A 20,304-nucleotide genomic window follows, 5' to 3' on the forward strand; every position below is an offset into this window, starting at 1 on the left:
ACTGCCTCGTAGCCTGTTCCTGCTCTCACTGCCTTGCAGCCTGTTCCTGCTCCTGCTCTCACTGCCTCGCAGCCTGTGCCTGCTCTCACTGCCTCGCAGCCTGTGCCTGCTCTCACTGCCTCGCAGCCTGTTCCTGTTCCTGCTCCTGCTCTCACTGCCTTGCGGCCTGTTCCTGCTCCTGCTCTCACTGCCTTGCGGCCTGTGCCTGTTCCTGTTCCTGCTCTCACTGCCTTGCGGCCTGTTCCTGCTCCTGCTCTCACTGACTGCTGGCCAGGGCTCTTACTACTGCACTTCCACTGGTGTCCCACTCTAGTACTGCTTCAGACCTTGAGGAAGCTGTAATGCTGTCAACTGCCAGAGTTCATATATATATTCATTTAAATATTATTGATTATTTTATTTAATGCTTGATTCGTTGACAGAATGAAACTGTGTCCAGTCCGTTTAAATTCTCTGTTCTATCTGGCTTGTAGGCATAGGCTCATTTATTTTTGCTCACTTGTTTTCTTTTTCTTTCATGGGGTGTGGGCATCTCTGGCAAGACCAGAGCTTGTTACCCTAATTGCCCTTGCTTGCTCTTCCATTTGAGAGGGCACTTAAGAGGTGACCATATTATTGTGGGTCTGGAGTCACATATAGGCCAGACTAGGGAAGGATGGGAGATTTCCTTTTCTTAAAGGATGTTAATAAACTGGATGGGTTTTCACAACATTCAATAATTTCTCTCATGGTCACCATCATTGAATCTGCATTTCAATTCCAGATTTTAGGAATTGAAATGCAAACTTCCTGGCAGGATTTGAAGTGGGACAGTTGCTATTCAAATAGGGGTTAAACCTCGCAGCTTCTAGGTATCAGTAAAATTGGAGACAAGCTTGGAACGTATGCTACTGCAGAGTTAAGTCAATTTACTTTTCCTGCAGTTCTATTAATTCAACAGAATGTGAAACATCCTTTTAAAAACCACAGCTAATGCACTTGAACTGACCTGTAATTGTAATGTAAGAATATCAACTCCTTTATGGTAAAGTTCATTTCGCTTCATCTAAATTGGAATCGACGAGTACAGATTCTGAGTGACCACAAAACCAGTAATTTTATTCCTATCTCATTACAAAATCTTAGCGCAATTAAATTCCAAAGGGATTGGGAGAGACTGAAATGAATGAGAATGTTAATCACCAACATCAGTTCCCTTAATTATCCAGTAAAGCTTTCTGGGAACTTGATGGGGCACTCATGCAGCATGGTATTTTTTCCCTTGTCATGCACTCTGTGGTACCTGGAACTGGTGCATATTTTCAGCCAATTCCAAGCACTCTAAATGTCAGATCTGAAGTGCTTGATATTGCCTTCGAGGAATTTTTGTCATGTCCCAGTATTGATGGACTGCAGTGACAATGTGTCAGCCCAGTCCTGTGCACTGATGTCCTTGTGCAGGCTGGGAACTGCTTGAAGCAGGTACAACAAAGCCTTGTGTCACACAAGGGAAATCTGTTAACCTGGGAGTGTTCGACAGCTGCCATACAATAATGCCAATTTGCTGTATGGATCTTTTCACCAGATTAGTGTCATTGTTGTTGTGAAAGCAGAACTCTTGGTCATTTGTTCGTAGCTTGATATTCTTATCCGTAAAGATACTAAAAACATTTTGGATTATTTTTCACCAAAGGCAAAGCTTAAAATTGACTACATGTGAATTATGTGTAGGTGTTTAGTGGGGGGATAGTAGGAACTGCAGATGCTGCAGAATCCGAGACAACAAGGTGCAGGGCTGGATGAACACAGCAGGCCAAGCAACATCATAGGAGCAGAGAGGCTGACGTTTCGGGCCTAGACCCTTCATCATGTTTAGTGGTGCTGCCTTTGGTTATAAAAATGTTGCACCAATATAAGGATGAAGGGCGATTTTGTAATTTGAATGTTACATGTAACACTTGGACTCTTCAAAGGATGGCAGGAAGATTCTATTTGTCCACCCACCTTTCTGAGATATTAACAAGCAAACAAGTTTTATCACATCTGTTGTAAATGATGTCCGCATCTGGTTCTGCCAGGATTTTCTTTGGGTAGGCTTGGTGTCACCAACCCTGCTTATAAAATGAGTTGACGGGACTCATTCACATTGGGCAGTAGGGTTAACCACTAAATTCTCCAGCAGATGTGGCACTGACTTGAGTAACAATATAGGTTATTTAATCAAAGTAGTCAGAGAACAGGTTATATTAGGTTGAGACTGGTTAACTACCACACCCACATTGTCACTATCTCTTTCTCTCTCTCTCGCACTCTGTTGCACTCTCTCTCTCTCTCTCACACACACTCTCGCACATTCTCGTGCACACACACAAACATGCACGTGCACACAAACACGAATGCACGCGCATGAGCTTGTATGCGGATCTGCACATACACCTGTACGTACACGCACTATCTCTCTTGCTCTCACACATGTAGACTCACTCCTCAATCTCTCTCTTTGAATCTCACAGACAGACACTTGTACATGCACTGGTGCCAGGAGACCACAGATTTGACCTGACCTCAGTAACAAGAATAAATCAGCAAGCCAGTTCTCTCTTTGTGCACTATTCAGTAAACCGAAGATAAACCACACCTTTGCCCTCCTCGCTTGTTATTTTGCCAAGTACAGAACAAAATGAATTGTGCCTCCTTTAATTAAACATCATTTTAATACTTAGTTTCAATCCCTCTCGAGGACAGTTACTGAATTGACCTTAACAGCAATGCCCATACCCCGTGAAACATGATCAACTAGTAGGAACAAAAGCAGTACAAACCAAGAAAGTAGAGGAATTATAACTGAGCTCTCTGGTATTAAATTTCTGCCAGTCATAAGCCCAGTTCACAAACAGACACTGTCAATAGCACGGTGAGGTCCTCCACACCACACTACATGAGGATAAAACAGACGTCACAAAGCAAGTCCTTTCTTAAGGAAGCAGTTGGAGCAAGAAACACAATGAAACTGGAAATCCAGTTTATGCTAATCAGGCATCAACGTTATATTAACAGAGAGTCCTCAGTCACCAGGAGCACCAAGGGCTGGGATAAAGCCTTTCCTGTTAAATGGATTTTCACAGTAGCAGTTGTTAAAAGTAAGGTCGCTGACTGTATGGCCTAACAACTATCTACTCTTGGAGACTGTAGGCTGTCGACATCAGAGGTGAAATATGCTTAGAGCCTTCCAACGCTGACCTTGGGCTTCTGTGTGCAGTGGTAATGTCCCTACTTTTAAGTCAGGAGGCCTGGGTTCAAATCTCACCTGCTCTAGATATGTGTCATTATTGGGACAGAGTTATGACATTGAATAAGTTTTTTGATGTGCTCTCGCAATGCCAAGGCTATGCCCAAGTGCTGGAAATGGGATTAGGTGATTGCTTTTGACCAGTGCTGTGCTTGGGATCTCAATAACTCTGTCTCTGGAGGACATATTTTTGATCACTGACTGGTTGATGGAGGCTTAATGGGATTACCACCCTCTTGATCCTTGATCCAACAAACATGATGCCATCTATGACTCAGGTGGCAGCACTCCTGCCTCAGAGTCAGGGGGTTAGGCTCATGCCTCACTTCAGAGACGAAGCAGGCAATATGTTAGCTGACCAGTCTCGAGCTGAGAGAAGTGTTATCTTCCAGATGGCATGTTTAAACCGAACTCCTCTCTGATTCCTCAGGTGGATGGCAAAGATGTCGCAAAACCTTTTCAAGTGTGACCAAGGGGGTTCTCCCTATGTCCACGCCAATATGTATTGCTCAATCCAAACTAATTATCTGATTATTATCATATTGTAGTCTGTGAGATCTGGCTGTGCACATACTGACAGTGGCATTTCTCACATAACTGTGTTTCAAATAGTATTTCACCAGCTGTGGAACATCATGGACTGTGTAAGTGACAATGGAAGTGAACAATTTTCTCTGAGGTTCAGTACTGGATTTTTGTTTTAATTTACTAGCAGGATGTTGGTGTCACTAGCTGGCCAGCACCTATTACCCACCCTGAGTCACCCTTGAGAAGGTGGTGCTTATCATAGAATCCCTACATTGTGGAACCATCGAGTCCACACCAACCCTCCAAAGAGCTTCCCACCCAGACCAACCAATTTCCCTATCCTTGCATTTCCCACCCTCAACACTATGGGCAATGTAGCATGGCCAGTCCACCTAACCTGCACATCTTTGGGACTGTGGGAGGAAACTGGAACATCCAGAGGAAACCCGATCAGACAGAGGGAGAACGTGCAAACTCCAGCCCGAGGCTGGAATCGAACCTGGGTCCCTGGCGCTGTGAGGCAGCAGTGCTAACCACTGTGCCATGGTGAGCTGCCTTCTGCAACCCATGTGCTGTAGGTTAACCCACAATGCTGTTAGGGAGGGAATTCCAGGATTTTGAAGGAATGACAATATATTTCCAAGTCAGGATGGTGAGTGGCTTGGAGGTGGTGGTATTCGCATGTATCTGTTGCCCTTGTCCTTTTAGATGGAAGTAGTTGTAGGTTTGGAAAGTGCTGTCTTTGGGGAATTTCTGCTGTCTAGTGGCCCAAATTGTCAACTTGCATGTTTTCGAATAGCTTCACCCACCTATACCAATAACAGTCTGTGTACTGTTAGTAGTCAGTCAGCTCTGCACCCTACAGTCACGTAGCATAGACTTAATAACTATTTCTTAGGCAATAACAACATTTCTGAACTAGTTACTGAGTTATGAAGAATAGTCATACTGGACTCAAAACGTTAACCCTGCTTCTTTCTTCACAAATGCTGAGTTTCTCAAAGTTTGTTTCAAATTTCTGGTCTCTGCGGTATTTTGCCTTTCTATCTCTTACCTAACTTTAATGGTGAAGCAAAAACTGAAATTGTTGGAGAAACACCATAAGTCTGGGAGCATCAGTGGAGAGAAAGCAGAGTCAATGTTTTCAAGTACAATGGCCCCTCTTTAGAACTGAGAGGACTAGGTGTGTGTGTAAGAGAGAGAGAAAGTGTCTGAGTCTGAGTCTGAGTCTGAGTCTGAGTCTGAGTCTGAGTCTGAGTCTGTGTCTGTGTCTGTGTCTGTGTCTGTGTCTGTGTCTGTGTCTGTGTCTGAGTCTGTGTCTGAGTCTGTGTCTGTGTCTGTGTCTGTGTCTGTGTCTGAGTCTGTGTCTGAGTCTGTGTCTGAGTCTGTGTCTGTGTCTGAGTCTGTGTCTGAGTCTGTGTCTGTGTCTGAGTCTGAGTCTGGGCGACAGCCAAACTGTTTGTTTCACAGCCAGTGCCAGGTCAGTGAAATGTTGCACATTTTGCCAGAAATTCACAGTTTAGAGTGAGGTGAACTGTTTTCTAATTGAGGAAACTTAGCTGCTGAGGTCCCTGGTCCCTCCATTTTGAAGACCGTTGTCGGTGTCGGGGTGTCATGGTGTTGTCACATTCTCACAGTCCTCTTTCGAGCAGGAGGACAAAATTCATCCTAGGACAGATGTCTACTCCTGGCCCTACGTCAATTACAGAGCAAAGTGTGTTTGGACAGAAAGGTAATTTTAAAATTTCCCACAAAATTGGGTCTCAGCTGATGAGGTGGTTGCCAAGAGAAGCAATGAAGCTGTTGTTCTTGGGTCGAACATATTGAATTCCAGAACAAAATTAACATTTTGATTGTTCTGAATCCTGGAAATAGTGCCACCAATCAAAAGATAGATGGCACACATTGTTTTCAGCAACTTTCTCAGGAAATACAATGAACAGACTAATGGAAGGAGATGAAACACTGAAGGAGGCTTTCTGACCCATCATGCTGTTTGAAAGATCAGTTCCACTGCCCCCTGCTCCCCTTGGCCCACCATCCTGATAATTTTTCCTTTTCAAATATTTGTCCAATTTTCCTTTGAAAGTTACTATTGAATGTGCGGCACGGTGGCTCAGTGGTTAGCATTGCTGCCTCACGGCGCCAGGGACCTGGGTTCGATCCCACCCTTGGGCGACTGTCTGTGTGGAGTTTGCACGTTCTTCCCGTGTCTGTGTGGGTTTCCTCTGGGTGCTCCGGTTTCCTGTCCGAAGGTGGGCAAGTTAGGTGTGTTGGTCATGCTAAATTGCCCATAGTGTCTAGGGATGTGTAGTTTAGGTGGATTAGCCATGGGAAATGCAGGATTACAGGGATAGGGTGGGGGTGGGTGAGTCTGGATGGGATGCTCTTCAGAGATTCAGTGTGGCCTTGTTGGGACAAATGGCCTGTTTCCTCACTGTAGGGTCAGTGAAATCTATTTCCATGCCCTTTCAAGCAGTGATGAAATGTTTTTGTTCACTGGAATCCAGAATCTGAATGATCCTTCTGCAGGTTCCTCAACCCGAAACGTTAACTCTGATTTCTCTCCACGGATGCTGTCTGACCTGCTGAGCTTTTCCAGCAATTTCTGTTTTTGTTTCTGATTTACAGCATCCGCAGTTCTTTTCAGGCTTTGCTTTAGTAGTGTGTTTCACAGCAAAATATCAAGCAGCTTTTTAATTTATTTGTTATTGACCTAGGTGTGGGTGCTCAAGTCATAATTTCAAAATTTGAAGATGCTCTGAATCTCAGAGGTGTTCTCAGCTATGAGAACAGCGAGGACAATGTGGGTATAAACCATTTGATAAAATGGACAGATACGTAGTTGGCATGATTGAACAAAGATGTCTGAAATCATACATTTTTGAAGAGTGAGGAGAGGCAATATGAGCAAAATAGTACTGGATGAAAGGGAGTGCAAGATCCCAGAAGCTTGGGGCTGAGTAATGCATGTCTTTGTCAGAGGCAGAACAAGTTGAAAAGGCTATTAAACAAACATATGGAATCCTTACTTCATTTATTGCTGAAAGGCATGGAGTACAAAAGGAAAGTTTTTTGCTAATCCTTTATAAAAGACAGGTCAGACTGTTGTGTTATGCCTCTCAATCAGTATGCCTTTGAGAGACATGCTCATTGTATTATCACAGCATTTGTAGCAAGGTGACCTGAGGGTAGAAAGTTCTCATTCTCCATCTTACCTCAGATCACTTGAAACATGACACTCCTTTGGAAGCTTGCTGCTCTGTTGTAATCGAATAGCTTAATGCTGGCCCAGACAGTTATGTGCCTGAGGAATGAAATGTTTGAACATGATACGTTGTTGTCATAATTGTCTTTTGGATTCTTCAATACTGTGATATCCATGTCCAGTTTCTTATGTTACAGGAGATAACACAAGTGTTGCAGCATCAGTTAAAATTCTTTGTCAGAGGCAAACTTGGATCACAACTCCCAGATTGTACTCAAATCTGGACCACCAGGGATGAAGTCATTTATTTGTGTCGATAGAATGGAGGAGCTGGGATTGATCCCCTTAGAGAGTTGGAAGATAGGGGGAAATTTGAGAAAGGTGCTTAAAGTTGCGCATTGTTTTGACAGACCAAATAATGAAAAATCAATTGGCACAGATTCAAGGTGATTAATCCAAGGAGCAGACGTGGCATGAGAAAATGTGTTGTTTGCAGTAAGTTGTTTATGTATTACCAGAAAGCGCTAATAACAGATTTAAAACTAACTTTCAAAAGAAAGTTGGATAAATACATGGAGAGCTGGCTAGTGGGGAAAGTATTGTTGGAATGGAGTGATTGGATAGGTTTTTCAAAGGGCCACACCAGGCATGATGCCCTGAATGGCCCCCTTATTTGTTATCTGATTCATGATTCTCTCTATTACTATTGCAGGAAGTCGATTTCTGAGGCTACTAAAAACAGTTTGGATCTGAAAATAGTGAATCTTGGACCTAGCTTCAAGATTTAATGCACTGTAATTTGAAATCCTATGACACACAATTTGTGATTTGGTAAAAGAATGCAAGGCATTTTTCTGAAAAAAAAACAAGTTCCCACTTTCCAACAAAAAAACCTCATGGAACCTGGTTGTGTTCTGACCATTTTTCTTGAAGGAATTTTAGAAATGATTCCTGTGCCAAGCGACAATGTCTAAACACAATCGAGACAGTCGCGACCAGAAAGTGTCAGTTTGTTTTGCTGAAAGTCATGGGATTATGTGATCCAGCCTTGTGATCTCCTGACCCAGTGCTGGGAGTGTATCCCCCTGGATGAAGCATTAACTATCATAGCAACATTTACTGTGAGGCTAAGACATGTGTGAAACATTTCAACATTTCCAGATACATTGGCACTCTCTCTCTCTCTCTCTCTCTTTATTTTTGAGTCTTTCAACCACAGTAAAGCTTTTTTGGCATCTCTGCTGATTTTAATATCCCAGGCAAGTTGGCTTAAAAATAACACCCAGTCAGACCATTGAAGAGGAAAGCCTATAATTACCAGAAGGGAAGGAAAGAAGGATATGCTGATGGGAAGAGGCTCCTGTGGTGTACAAAACCAGCATTGACTAGTTGGGCCGAACAGCCTTTTCCTCTGATGTGAAATCATTAATTCCTGAGTTTTTTTTATTTCTAAAAGGAAAGAGAGGTGACCTGATCGCTTCTTTCATGGACCTGTTTTTATCATCTTATTTAAAGAGAAATGGTAAAGTCATCATCGGGCCACACTCTGTAATGAGGGAGATGATTAGTGAAGGTTTAACTTGAGGGGTACATTACCCCAGGTGAATAGTGATTCCAACAAGGGCTGATCTTCATGGTAACCTCAGACAGTGTGGGAATCGAACCCATACGGTTGGTGTCACTCTGCATCACAAGCCAGTTTTCCAGCCAACTGCACTAATCAACTCCCTTATCATCTAATTCAACCCGAAGAAATACCTGAAGCCTCATGGGAACAGGTGATGGATATATTAGCTGAGTTAGTTGGGTGAAAGTTGGTTGTATAAATGTGAAGCTAGTCATCATTGCGGAGTGTGTTTTCTGGAGTGAGGAAAAAACTCCAAGTGTAGATTTCAAATTTGTCTCAACATAGTTATCTGCTGGTGTACACTCACTGCTTGTTATACATGGGCTCACTACCTGTTGTACTCATGAGCTCGGCCCCAGATCTGATTCCTTTCCTTCCTCTAATTGTCAAATCTTGGTAGACCATGCAGGCCTTCACAGTTCATACAGGACTTCTATTATACTGTTAACTGCATTTTTGTGTTATCCATGGGATGTCCGTGCCTCTGTCCCCTTTGGATAATTGAGATTTGGTTGAGAACAACTGCTAACTTTTTCTTTCAATTGTCTTGATCACCAAGTGTTCAGCTATCCTTCCTAACATTGTGACCCAGTCACAAAAAGCCACATGTTGGAAAAGGCTGCGGCATCATCAAGTTGATGTTACAAGCTGCACCGTGTATTCCGAATCTTCAAGTGACCCTGTGCTTATTCCCAATCGTCCCAGAGAAACTGTTTCTTCCATCACACCCATCCAGAGGTGCTTTGCCTTCTTTTGGTTAACATGACTGCTTGAGGTGGGGGGTGGGGTGGTGAATATCCAGGTTTTTTGTTTCTCTCTCCCATGACATTTACCATTTCCTCATCCTGTGACAACCTCCTATTGGTGCCCTTCAATTCTGGTACTCCTTCAATTCTGCCAAAGTGCATCCTTGATTTTCACTACTCCACCTTTTTCACAGCTAGGTCTGCATCCCCTGAGATCCTAAAGCTCTGGAATCTCTTCCCTAAAACCACCCAACCTCTTTCCTTCTTTGGACATGCTTCTGAAAAACCTTCACTAAGCACATACCCAAAGTACAACCTTCAAGGCGAAAATAAAAAAAATTAAAAGCTCTGTAGAGTATTATATTAAAAGTGCTTGGCTGATTAAAAGTTAAATTTCGGAAACAAAAATTACATTCAGATATTGTCTAAATGCTGGCCTGCAGCAGAAGTCCACACCAGCTGTTGCTGTCTCTTCTGGAGACAGTGGTGTAAGCTCTTGTTTTTCCTTTGAGAACACTTCCACTTGCTCTGATATGGATTTTCAATCTTAGAAACCCTGGGAGTTTTCAGAGAAATAGTGTGATAGGACAAAGGCTGTTTTCCCTATGGCAGGTTCTCTCTGATGTTCTGCGGAAAGCCTGAAGCAGAAGTGTCAGTGTTGAACTGGGGTGGACAAGGTCAGAAGTCACAACACACCAGGTTATAGTCGGGGGTGTCGTGTGACCTCTGACCTTGACCTGAAGAAGGGTCACTGGACCCAAAACGTTAACTCCGCTCTCTGTCCACAGATGCTGCCAGACCTACAGAGCTTTTCCAGCAATTTCTGTTTTTGACTCTCTGACTGCATTGGTTCTGAAACAAATATGTTTTATAGCTGCAGGCTGGGTCAGGAGATTCTTTCTGAAAGTTTTGCAGGTTCGGTGACTCCAGTTAAGCAGCTTGTGTCCTGTGCCAAATTTACTGCTGTAATCAGTGTCATCCGTTTTGCAAAATCATCCTTTCAAAAAAAAATGTTGATAACAGATCTCATAATATTGTCCCAAAGTCAATGTGGTTCAAGAGGGCCTTGAACATGCCTCATTCATCCAAATATGAACTGCTAGTCCTTTAGTCTCAGAACCCAGGTGTATACCAAAACCATCCCAAAGATTTTCTTACCGTGATTATCTCAACTTGAAAACTATTCCACTTGTCGATCATTCTTTTTTGAAGTCCTTCATATCAATCCTGACCTTTATTCAAGTTTGACCTTGCGTCCCAATGTCCTACAGGGCTGATTTTAATTATAACACACTAACTTGTATCAGTTCATTGGAACTCTCTGTCTGTTACTTCACTTTCAGTTTCTCACATCTTTTTCCATAACATTGTGGACTATGACTACTCTTGAAGCTACAAAGTGTCTCTCTCGTCCATCTAGAGTATTTTTTTATTTACTCATGGGATATGAGTGGCTCTGGCTAGGCAGCATTTATTACCCATCGCTAATTGCCCAGAGGGCAGTTAAGAGTCAACCACATTGCTGTGGGTCTGGAGTCACATGTAGGCCAGACCAGGTAAGGATGGTAGATTTCCTTCCCTAAAGGACATTAGTGAATCAGATGGGTTTTTCCAATAATTGACATTAGATTCATGGATATTATTAAACTCGTAATTCCAGACTTTCATTGAATTCAAATTCCACCATCTGCCGTGGCAGGATTTGAACCCAGGTCCCCAGAACATTTGCTGAGTTTCTGGACCTAATAATCCAGATGTGGTCTGGCTGGAGCACTATACAAATTAACCTCTATTTCCCCTGGCTTGTATGTACTATAGGTTAACATTCAATATTGTCTTGTTCTCATCCTCAAAGGCCTGAATATTTTAAGTGCCAGATTTATTGCTGTCCTTCAATATCTTGCTTTACTCTGAGTTTGTTTAGGAGATCACATCAAGGAGAGATGAAGAGCTTGTTGTGGGCCATTGAAGGAGCTGTATAAATCTAGGATATGTTTTGTTCAACTTTATTGTTTTGTTACATCTCAGCTATTTGTGAAACACTTTTTTTACTGAACATAACCCTCAACTAACATTAACTAAAACTGTTTATATGGTCACTTGTCATGGAATAGATAAATAAGTCCTGTGTGTCTTATATCATTAACAAACTTCATTGGCTGATAATCACGTTGGGACATCCTGAGATTGTGAAAGACATTTTGTGAATAGAAGTTCTTACTTTCTTCAGTGGCCTGTTACTTTGCACTCATTCTGACTGTTGTTGACTCAAGTTGATGCAGTTCAGTTCACATGTGATAGTGTCCGTGTTGAAAGTTTGAGACATGATAGGACTCTGCCTCTGAGATGCCCTTCTCCTCCCTGCCCACCCACACAGTGTAATCCTGGAAGTGACGAAAGGTGAGATGGTGGGAGACCAATTGAGGATTAACATTTCGGTACCGGTGACCCCATTGTAAGTCAAGGTGGGAGTGTTAATGAAGCGAGCCACTCTGGAGGACAATATGATAGAAGTTGACAGACTTTGGCAAAGAGGACAACTCAAGTCAAAGCTTTGATAAAAGCTTCACGCAAGAATATACTTTAAATATTGTAACTGCATACAAAAAAACAATCAAATGGCCAAATGGGATGCTCAGCCTTTCTAGCTATTGGAATAGAGTATAAATCTGAAGATGTTATTCTTCAGGTGCACAATTCCTTAGTTAGACCACACGTTGGACAGAATATTTTTGCAAGCATATTTTGCCTTTCAAGGGGGTGTAGCATGGATCTATAAGAATGATACCTGGGCTCCAAAAGTTAATCTGCAAGGAGGGAGTTTATGGAATTTTAGAAGGTTATAGGGTGATCTGATCAAATTTGTCAAGTTATTTAGGGGAGCAGATTGGCTAAATTGGGAGAAACTGTTTCCATAAGTCAAGGAGTCTTGGTAGATTTTTAAAAAAGATTAGACCCTTCAGGAATGAAATTAGGAAACCCACCTAGATGCAGAGGGTAATGGAAGTTTGGAACTCTCTTCCACAGAGAGCAATTGATGCTTGCTCAGTTAATTTTAAAATCAGGGACTGATAAATTTTTGTCAGTCAAAGGAATTGAGCATTATGAGGCAATATAGAGTTAAGTTGAAAACCATGAGCACATTGAATACAATAGAAGACATGGGGAGCTAAATGACCTCTTCCTCTAAGAACCCTGAGAGGAGGAGACAGAGAATATTGTTGAGGTGTCAATAAGTTGCCTTGTCACAGGAAACAATGCGGGAGATATAGTTGTGCCATGGATTGAACAATACCATGGGAGTTTACACAGGGCAGTTTAGTGTCAGTAGGTGATAATGAAAAGGTGAGGATTTGGGAGTCTGTGCTGGCCTTTTTTCAAAGGGCTGAATGGCCTCTTTCAGTGCTGCAAGCCTCTACATTACATGACTGTTAAACATTTGTTTTGCAAAGCAGGCAACTGCAGACTTTTTGTCTTGACCCTTTTATGAATTCACAGAAATTATCATCCCTATAGCTGAACTCGTGTATTTTGTTTTTTAGTGTTTATTCAGCATTCATAATTCTCAATTGAATGCATCTTTGCTCTTCACCTCAACTTTCTTGGTTTTCTCACCTTAACCACAACGCATCCAAAATGTTAACTTGTGCAAATTAGTTTGTTAACTATGATTGATGGCCCCTACGTAAATGAAGAGATGAGTGTATTGATTTGATTTGATTGATTTATTGTCACGTATACTTTGTTACAAAGAATAGTGAAAGGTATTGTATAGTGTCTCCATGTCAAAACACAGAAAAATAAATCAAACCATAGAATATAAGAGGCAGAAAAACGAAGAGAAAAGGAAAAAAGAGTTCCTCTTTACAATCTTTCATGCTCGGTGCTCTACCATGGGCCTGGTGATCAGGTACAAGTCCCCTTTCACCGTGCTGTCATCGCTGGAATGGAAGTCAATACCTCTTTGCTGCCGTCTCACCTCCACCGATGCCCATGCCACTATGAAGCCTCGTTGGACCTTGCCAATGCAGACGCCACGGATGCCGCCTGGTACCGCACTGGCCCAAACTCGACTCCGCCACCTCAATGAGTCAGCTTTGGGCCTACCTCGCCGATGCAGCCACTGCTGATGCTGCAGGGTCTCGTACTGGGCCCAAACTCCCCTCCACCACGGCCTCCATGAACTTGCGCCGGACACAGACACCACCGGGAACCCGTACTCACCTCCGCCACAGCGACCGCGAGTCGGTGCTAGGGCCTGCCTCATCGATGCAGAAGCCGAGAGCCCGAACTCGCCTCGGTTGCCATGGGTCCCCGCTACTGGGCCTACTCGAGTCCGCACTGATGGGCTCGCTCACTGCCGATGCAGTCAACTTGACTGCTTTCTTCAACAAGAGGTAAGTTCTAGGAAAAAAAGAAATAAAAATGAGAAAGGAGTCAAAAGAAAAGAAAAGAAATGAAAAGAAAAGCAGATGGAGCAGACAAGGCCTGTGCTGGAAAGCCCCGCTCCGCGGCCATTTTGTCAGACCACAAATACTTGGCATTATGCAGAATGCTTTCTTCCTCATTAGCTGGCACTGACCAATTTTTAGACTTCAGCTCAATGGTGCTTTGAAACTTATCCACAAAGTACTTTTATAAATTCATTCACGGGAATTGGACATGGCTGGTTTAGCCAGCATTAATTGCCCATTCCTAACTGAGATTGAGAAGGTGGTGGTGAGCTGCTGCCTTGAACTGCTGCAGCCTGTGAAAATATAAGTTCACCCACGGTGCTGTCGGAGAAGAAGTTATCGGACTTTGACCTAGTGACAGTGAAGAAGCAGCGATATATTTCCAATTCAGGCTGATGTTTGGTTTGGAGGCAAACTTGTAGGTGGTGGTGTTCTCCTGTATCTGCAGCCCTTGTCCTTGTAGGTGATGGAGGTTGCAGATATGGAGGAGTCTTTGAGTTGCTGCAGTGCATCATGTAGATGGTACACACTACAGCGACTATGCCTTGGAGGCAGAGGGAGAGAAAGCTGAAGCTGGTGGATACAGTGCCAGTTTAGCAGTCTGCTTTGTCCTGGATGGTCTTTTTGGAACTGCATTCATCCAGGCAAATGAAGAAAATCACATGAAACCTCTGACTTGTACCTTGTAGATAATGGACAAGCATTAGAGAGTCAGGAGGTGAGTTACTCCTCACAGAATTCCTAACCTCTGACCTGCTCTTGGTATGATTGGGAGTAATCCTTTCTGTGTATTTTTCCCTACTCCTCTCTTTTGTGGGAATATTTGTGTCCCTCAACTGGCATTACTTGAGGTTCACATAAAAACCTTGTAGTGATATCTCCAACTTGGTGGGCAAGTATGTATTCCTAAACCGACATCACTGAAACAGATTTGGTTTTTGTTGCTTTGCTGTTTGTGGGAGGTTGATGTGCGTGTAAATTAGCTGCTTCGGATCTGACCTCTCAACAGTTTTTTTTTGGTGGGGAATAAAGTACTTCAGTAGACGTTGAAGCACTTTGGATCATCTTGAGGATGTGAATGGGTGCTATGGAAATGCAAGTCTTTTTTTTAAACTGCACGAAATCCTTCAAAGTTGAGGAGCGGCTAATTGGGACTTCATTTTGTCACAAAAACAAAGTTGCTGGAAAAGCCCAGCAGGTCTGGCAGCACTCTGTGTTCTGAGGAAGGGTCACCGGACCTTAAATGTTAACTCTGTTTTTTTCCTTCACAAATGCTGCGAGACCTGCTGGGCTTTTCCAGCAACTTTTCTGTTTTCGTTCCTGATTTACAGCATCCGCAGTTCTTTCGGTTTTTATTGACTTCAGTTTGTCTCCTGATCCCGGATGTTGTGTGCGTGTCTGTGTCTGTGTGTAGTTTAATTGTGAAAGTGAATCTTTGTTGTTAAGATGTTGGTCAACTAACAATAATAACTGATGATGGCTTCTGTTGTGTTTTTCAGGGCCTCTCCTGCTCCAAAACCAACTGCAACAACAGTTCAGAAGGTAGGTTGAAGACCACCCGGGTCATCAACGCTGATGCCTGCATTTCATTATTACTAACAGGCAGTAATCATTCTCAATGAATGCACGCTTCGCGCACACCCTAATGTCAGCTCGAAGGCTCCTACTGTTGAGTATTGTGGTGAAGAGCAGGAGAAACTGTTCAAACAAATCAGTCATTCTGACTATGGTTAGAATGAGTCATTTTAACGGAGTGTTCAGTACTGTCATTAAGTTACTGTTTTTTTTTCAGGCTTGCTAAAGTTGGTGTTGCAACTTGACATTTTTTTTTACTGATGGCAGTGAACATTGTTCTGAAGGATAAATGCAGAGCCACTGGGCTTGAGGGGAATAATTATTTGAGTTCTGAAGAAGGATCACTGGACTCGAAATGTTAGCTTTGTTTTCTGTCTCTCTCCACAGACCTGCTGAGTTTCGCCAGCAATTTCTATTTTTATTTCAGATTTCCAGCACCAAAGTCTCTGATTATATTTTAGGGAACATTTTATTTGCCTGAATTACATGTTACATTAAGTTGTGCCTATATTATTTACAAAGGTAGAAAAGAAATGGCTAATGGTAGAAAGTGGGACTGTTAGTAAGTTTTAGTCTCCATACCTAATAAAGGATATACCTGTCACAGAGGGAGTGCAGAGAAGGTTCTCCCAACCAACATTGGGGATGGTAGGACGGTCCTATGAGGAGAGCTTGGATTGATTGGGCCTGTAGTCAGTAGAGTTTGGAAGGATGAAGGGGATCTGATTGAAATATACATGATTCTAATAGGGATGGACAGGATAGATGTGTTCCTCAGGTGGGGAGTCTAGAACCAAGGGACACAGTCTCAGGATACAACGTCAATTGACCATTTAGTTCTGAGATGAGGGGAAAACATCGAACTCTTCACTCGAAAGGCAGTGAATCATAGAATAGGATCGTAGAATCCCTGCAGTGTGGAAGCAGGCCATTCAGCCCATCAAGTCCACACTGACCCTCTGAAGAGCATCCCACCCAGACCCATCCCCACTACCCTATCGCTTTAATTGTGCATTTCCCGTGGCCAATTCACCTACCCTGCACATTACTGGAACAGATTTGGTCTGTTGGATTGTGGGAAGAAACTGGAGCAGCCGGAGGAAACCCACGCAGACACGGGGAGAAAGTGCAAACTTCACACAGACAGTCACCTGAGAGTGGCATCCAAGCCGGGTCCCTGGTGCTGTGAGGCAGCAGGGCTAACCACCGAGCCACCGTTCTGCCCAAACATGTGAAATTCGCTGAAATAGAAGGGCATGGAGTCACTGAATATATTCAAGAAAGAGATTTTTGTTTAGGCATCAAGGAGTGTGAAGAGAAGTTGGGAATTTGACATTGAAATAGAGGATTAATTATGACCACAAGGACTGACAAAATAGTCTTAATGGGCTGAATGGCCTATTCCTACTCCTAGTTTCTACAATTTAATTACTCTTTTCTAAGAACCAGCACAGACTGAATGGCCTCTTTAATGCAGAATGAAAATGTGCTTTATTGAATTTTTATACCTCTGTTGGCAAACAGCTTACTGTGCAAATTCACCCAGTAGCTCACGGTGATGTCCCTAGACTAGTAATCCAAGGTCCTAGGAAAATCCTGTGGGGAAAATGAGTTTAAATCCTACCATGGCCGATTGCTGAAGTTTGGCCTCAATAAAACTCTGGAATTAAAAAAAAAACCTAATCTAAATGGCATCCATGTAACCTTTGAAAACCAGGCTGTTAGTGGTCACAATTCCAAATTTTATTGAATCCAAATTTCACCATCTGCTCTGTTGCACTTCAAACCCACACCCCTTGGAACATTAATCTGGGGTTCTGGATCACCCTTCTAGTGATATTAGCACTGTGCCATCAATACTCCTAACTGGGACTGAACTAGCTTTCTCCCCATTTGCTTGAATTGTAAAAAAATGGGGCTATAATGCTGTCTACATGTTTAACAGTCAATGCTGTTCTAACCACGGAGTGTGATCGCCCAGAAGTGGTTACGAAGGTGGACACATTCCAAGCGTTTAATTCAACAGGATGTTTAACATGACTGATCCGGCTGGGGCACATCATTTAGTTGCTAACTGTCTCGAACTATTGAGTTTCAGAGTTGCTGTATACAACTCAACACAAGTCGTTCTCTACAACAGCATATGTTGGGTCATGCTCAGTTTTCCCCCTGGTATTCCGGTTTCCATCAGGATGATCAGCTGAAAAGTACATATGTGAGCCGGAGTGCTTACTAATGTAGCGATTAAAGATGACATGTTTCACATATGTCCTGGGAAATGAGGATTGCTGTTTACAATGAAAGAAGAGAGGGAGGTTGAATTTACACACTGTCTCTATTTGCAAACTCCGGATCTCGTCAAGCACTTTATCAGCTCTGAAGCACCATCAACTATCTTGGCTGTTGAAGGGTAGCAGTCGGTCTTCCAAACTAGTGACCTGTACCACCTAGAAGGCCAGGGGCATTAGATTCACAGGAGCACCATTGCCTTCAAGTTCCCGTTCAAACCACACCTCATCCTGACTAGAAACTAACTACATTGCTGTTTCTTCACTGTCGCTGAGTTAAAATCTTGGAACTCCCACCCTTACAGAGCCATGAGTGTCCCTTGACCCCAAGGACTGGAGAGGTTCTATAAACGAAGCTCACCACCACTCTCTCCTAGGGCAATAAGGAATGGCCCAACCAGCAATGCCACATCTCCTCCTGAAAGAGGATAAAGACCCCCGCAAACATTGTCAGTGACGATGAGCCGGTAACCTTTCCTCAGCGGTAGAAAACAAAGAGCTGCGGGTGCTGGAAATCTGAAACAAAAACAGAAATTGCGAGAGAAACTGATCAGGTCTGTCAGCATCTGTGCAGAAAAAGCACTGCTTTCAAGTCCAGTGACCTATCTTCAGAACTCAAATAAATTTTTCACCCCCCCCCCCCCGCTGAAACAGTTAACAATTCGAGACTCTGCTTTCTCTCCATAAATGTTGCCAGACCTGCTGAGTTACTCCTGCAATTTCTGTTTTGAGTGACGTTGGTTGAGTTAGGGAAATCAGGGATAACTCCTCAGTTCCTCTTTTGACAGAGCATTGACTCAAGCCTTCCTTAAAGACCATTCTGGAAATCTAACTTTTTGACCCATTCTGTTTGATCTTTGTATCCAAACAATCCTCCTCTGGCTTAGTATCTGATTTTGGTCCTGTGAACAGTTTTTTGATGTTTTGCTGTGATACAGATGCTACATAAATGCACGCTCATGTTTCCAATCTTGGCACCTTCCAGTTTTGTGGCCTGCATGAATGACCGCATTGCAATGAGCATCATCCAATCACTTGCATGAGACATGAGTGATCAGCTAGACCATACGGAGGATTGGATTTTAAAAAAAGATTGTGGGTATCACTGGCTGGGTTAGCATTTCTTCCCCAGAGGACTGTAAAGAGTCAACCACGTTGGGGTTGATTACAGTGGGTCTGGAGTCCCATGTAGGTCAGACCAGGTAAAGACGGCAGATTTCCTTCATGTTTATATGGTCACTGTGAGACTAGCATTTAATTGCATTATTTTTATATGTTGAATTCAAATTTCATCTGCTACGATGGGATTTGAGAGAATTGGCCTGGGCCTTTTTGCAAGTCCAGTGACATTAACACTACTCCATCCCTGGTCTCCATCTAGGCTTCGCTCTCCCTCCCAACGAAGTACAGAGTGCTTACAAACCCTTATTAAATGATATGCCCTCTGCAATTCTGAGTCCTCTGTTGTAAGCTACACTTGAATCCTGAAGTCACAGAGTGTGTGTTCACACAGTACCCTCCAGTATTGACCCCTGCTATTGAAGAATCTACAGGTTGAGTATAATAATGGGTCTCTTGTATGTGCCTGCACAGAGGCAGACAGCTCCACAAATTGTTAGTGAGCAGTATTCCATTGTATAACCCAAGGTCAGCATACCTCATTAATCTTTTTTTTGCAAGCTATGCTTGACATAGAATTTTCCAAAAATCAACTGCAGCATGAACCTGAATTTAATTATTATTATTTCTGAATGCTTTCATCTGTCGAGAACATTGACCACACCTTCGGCTGTCAATGCTGAGGTACAAATGTACTCAAAACAAGCCCCCTTCCAGAATAAATGGGTAGAAAATTGCATTTATGTTGGAACAAGAATAGGTCCTTTGGCCCCTCGATCCCATACTACCATTCAGTTCAATCTTGGTTGCTCTCCACCTCAAATCCATTTACTGATGATGTGGAGGTGCCGGTGTTGGACTGGGGTGGACAAGGTCAGAAATCACCACGGCAATGGTTCTGTTTGAAAACACAAGCTTTCGGAGTCTTACTCCTTCCTAACACCTGAAGGAGGAGTAAGTCTCCGAAAGCTTGTGTTTTCAAATAAACCTGTTGGACTATAACCTGTTGTCGTGTGATTTCTGACCTTTTCCACATTACTGAATACCCTAAGCTTAAAAAAAACTGTCTTGAAAATTTTAATCCATTCCTTGCATTGCAGTGTGGGATAGAGTTTGACATTTACTTCCACTACCTTTTTATTATAATGATTGCTTCCTGATTACACTCGTAAAAAGCCTTGCAACTGGACCCCCCCCCCCCCCACAAGAGGAAATAGTTTCTTTGTTTCTCTCAACCAGACGTGAATCCCTCTTCCATTTTAAGCAGCTCAGTCAGATTGTACACAAAACCTTCCCCACCACCGCATCCCCCCCACCCCACCAAGCCTTGACACACCCTGCTTTGTGGACTTGCATTAAGGTAACACCTTTCACCAACTTGTGACACTTCGATGTGCTTCGTGTTGAAGTGTTTAAAGAAAAAACAGCCAGTTTGTCCACAGCAAGCTCCTACAAACTGCCCCATGATAGTGATTTGATGATTTATTTTTG

General features: G+C 43.0%; 1 protein-coding gene across 3 annotated transcripts in view; it reads left to right on the top strand.

The window, feature by feature from the left end:
* Positions 1–20,304, top strand: part of pdlim5a (PDZ and LIM domain 5a) — a 237,926-nt gene that overhangs the window by 123,481 nt on the left and 94,141 nt on the right. For all 3 annotated transcript variants that reach the window (XM_048595832.1, XM_048595842.1, XM_048595848.1), the window contains exon 4: positions 15,331–15,373. In XM_048595832.1, the coding sequence (XP_048451789.1) occupies positions 15,331–15,373 (43 nt within the window). The remainder of the gene's footprint in view (positions 1–15,330; positions 15,374–20,304) is intronic.

The sequence above is a fragment of the Rhincodon typus genome, chromosome 1 (assembly GCF_021869965.1).
Source record: "Rhincodon typus isolate 14 chromosome 1, sRhiTyp1.1, whole genome shotgun sequence".
Lineage (NCBI taxonomy): Eukaryota > Metazoa > Chordata > Chondrichthyes > Orectolobiformes > Rhincodontidae > Rhincodon > Rhincodon typus.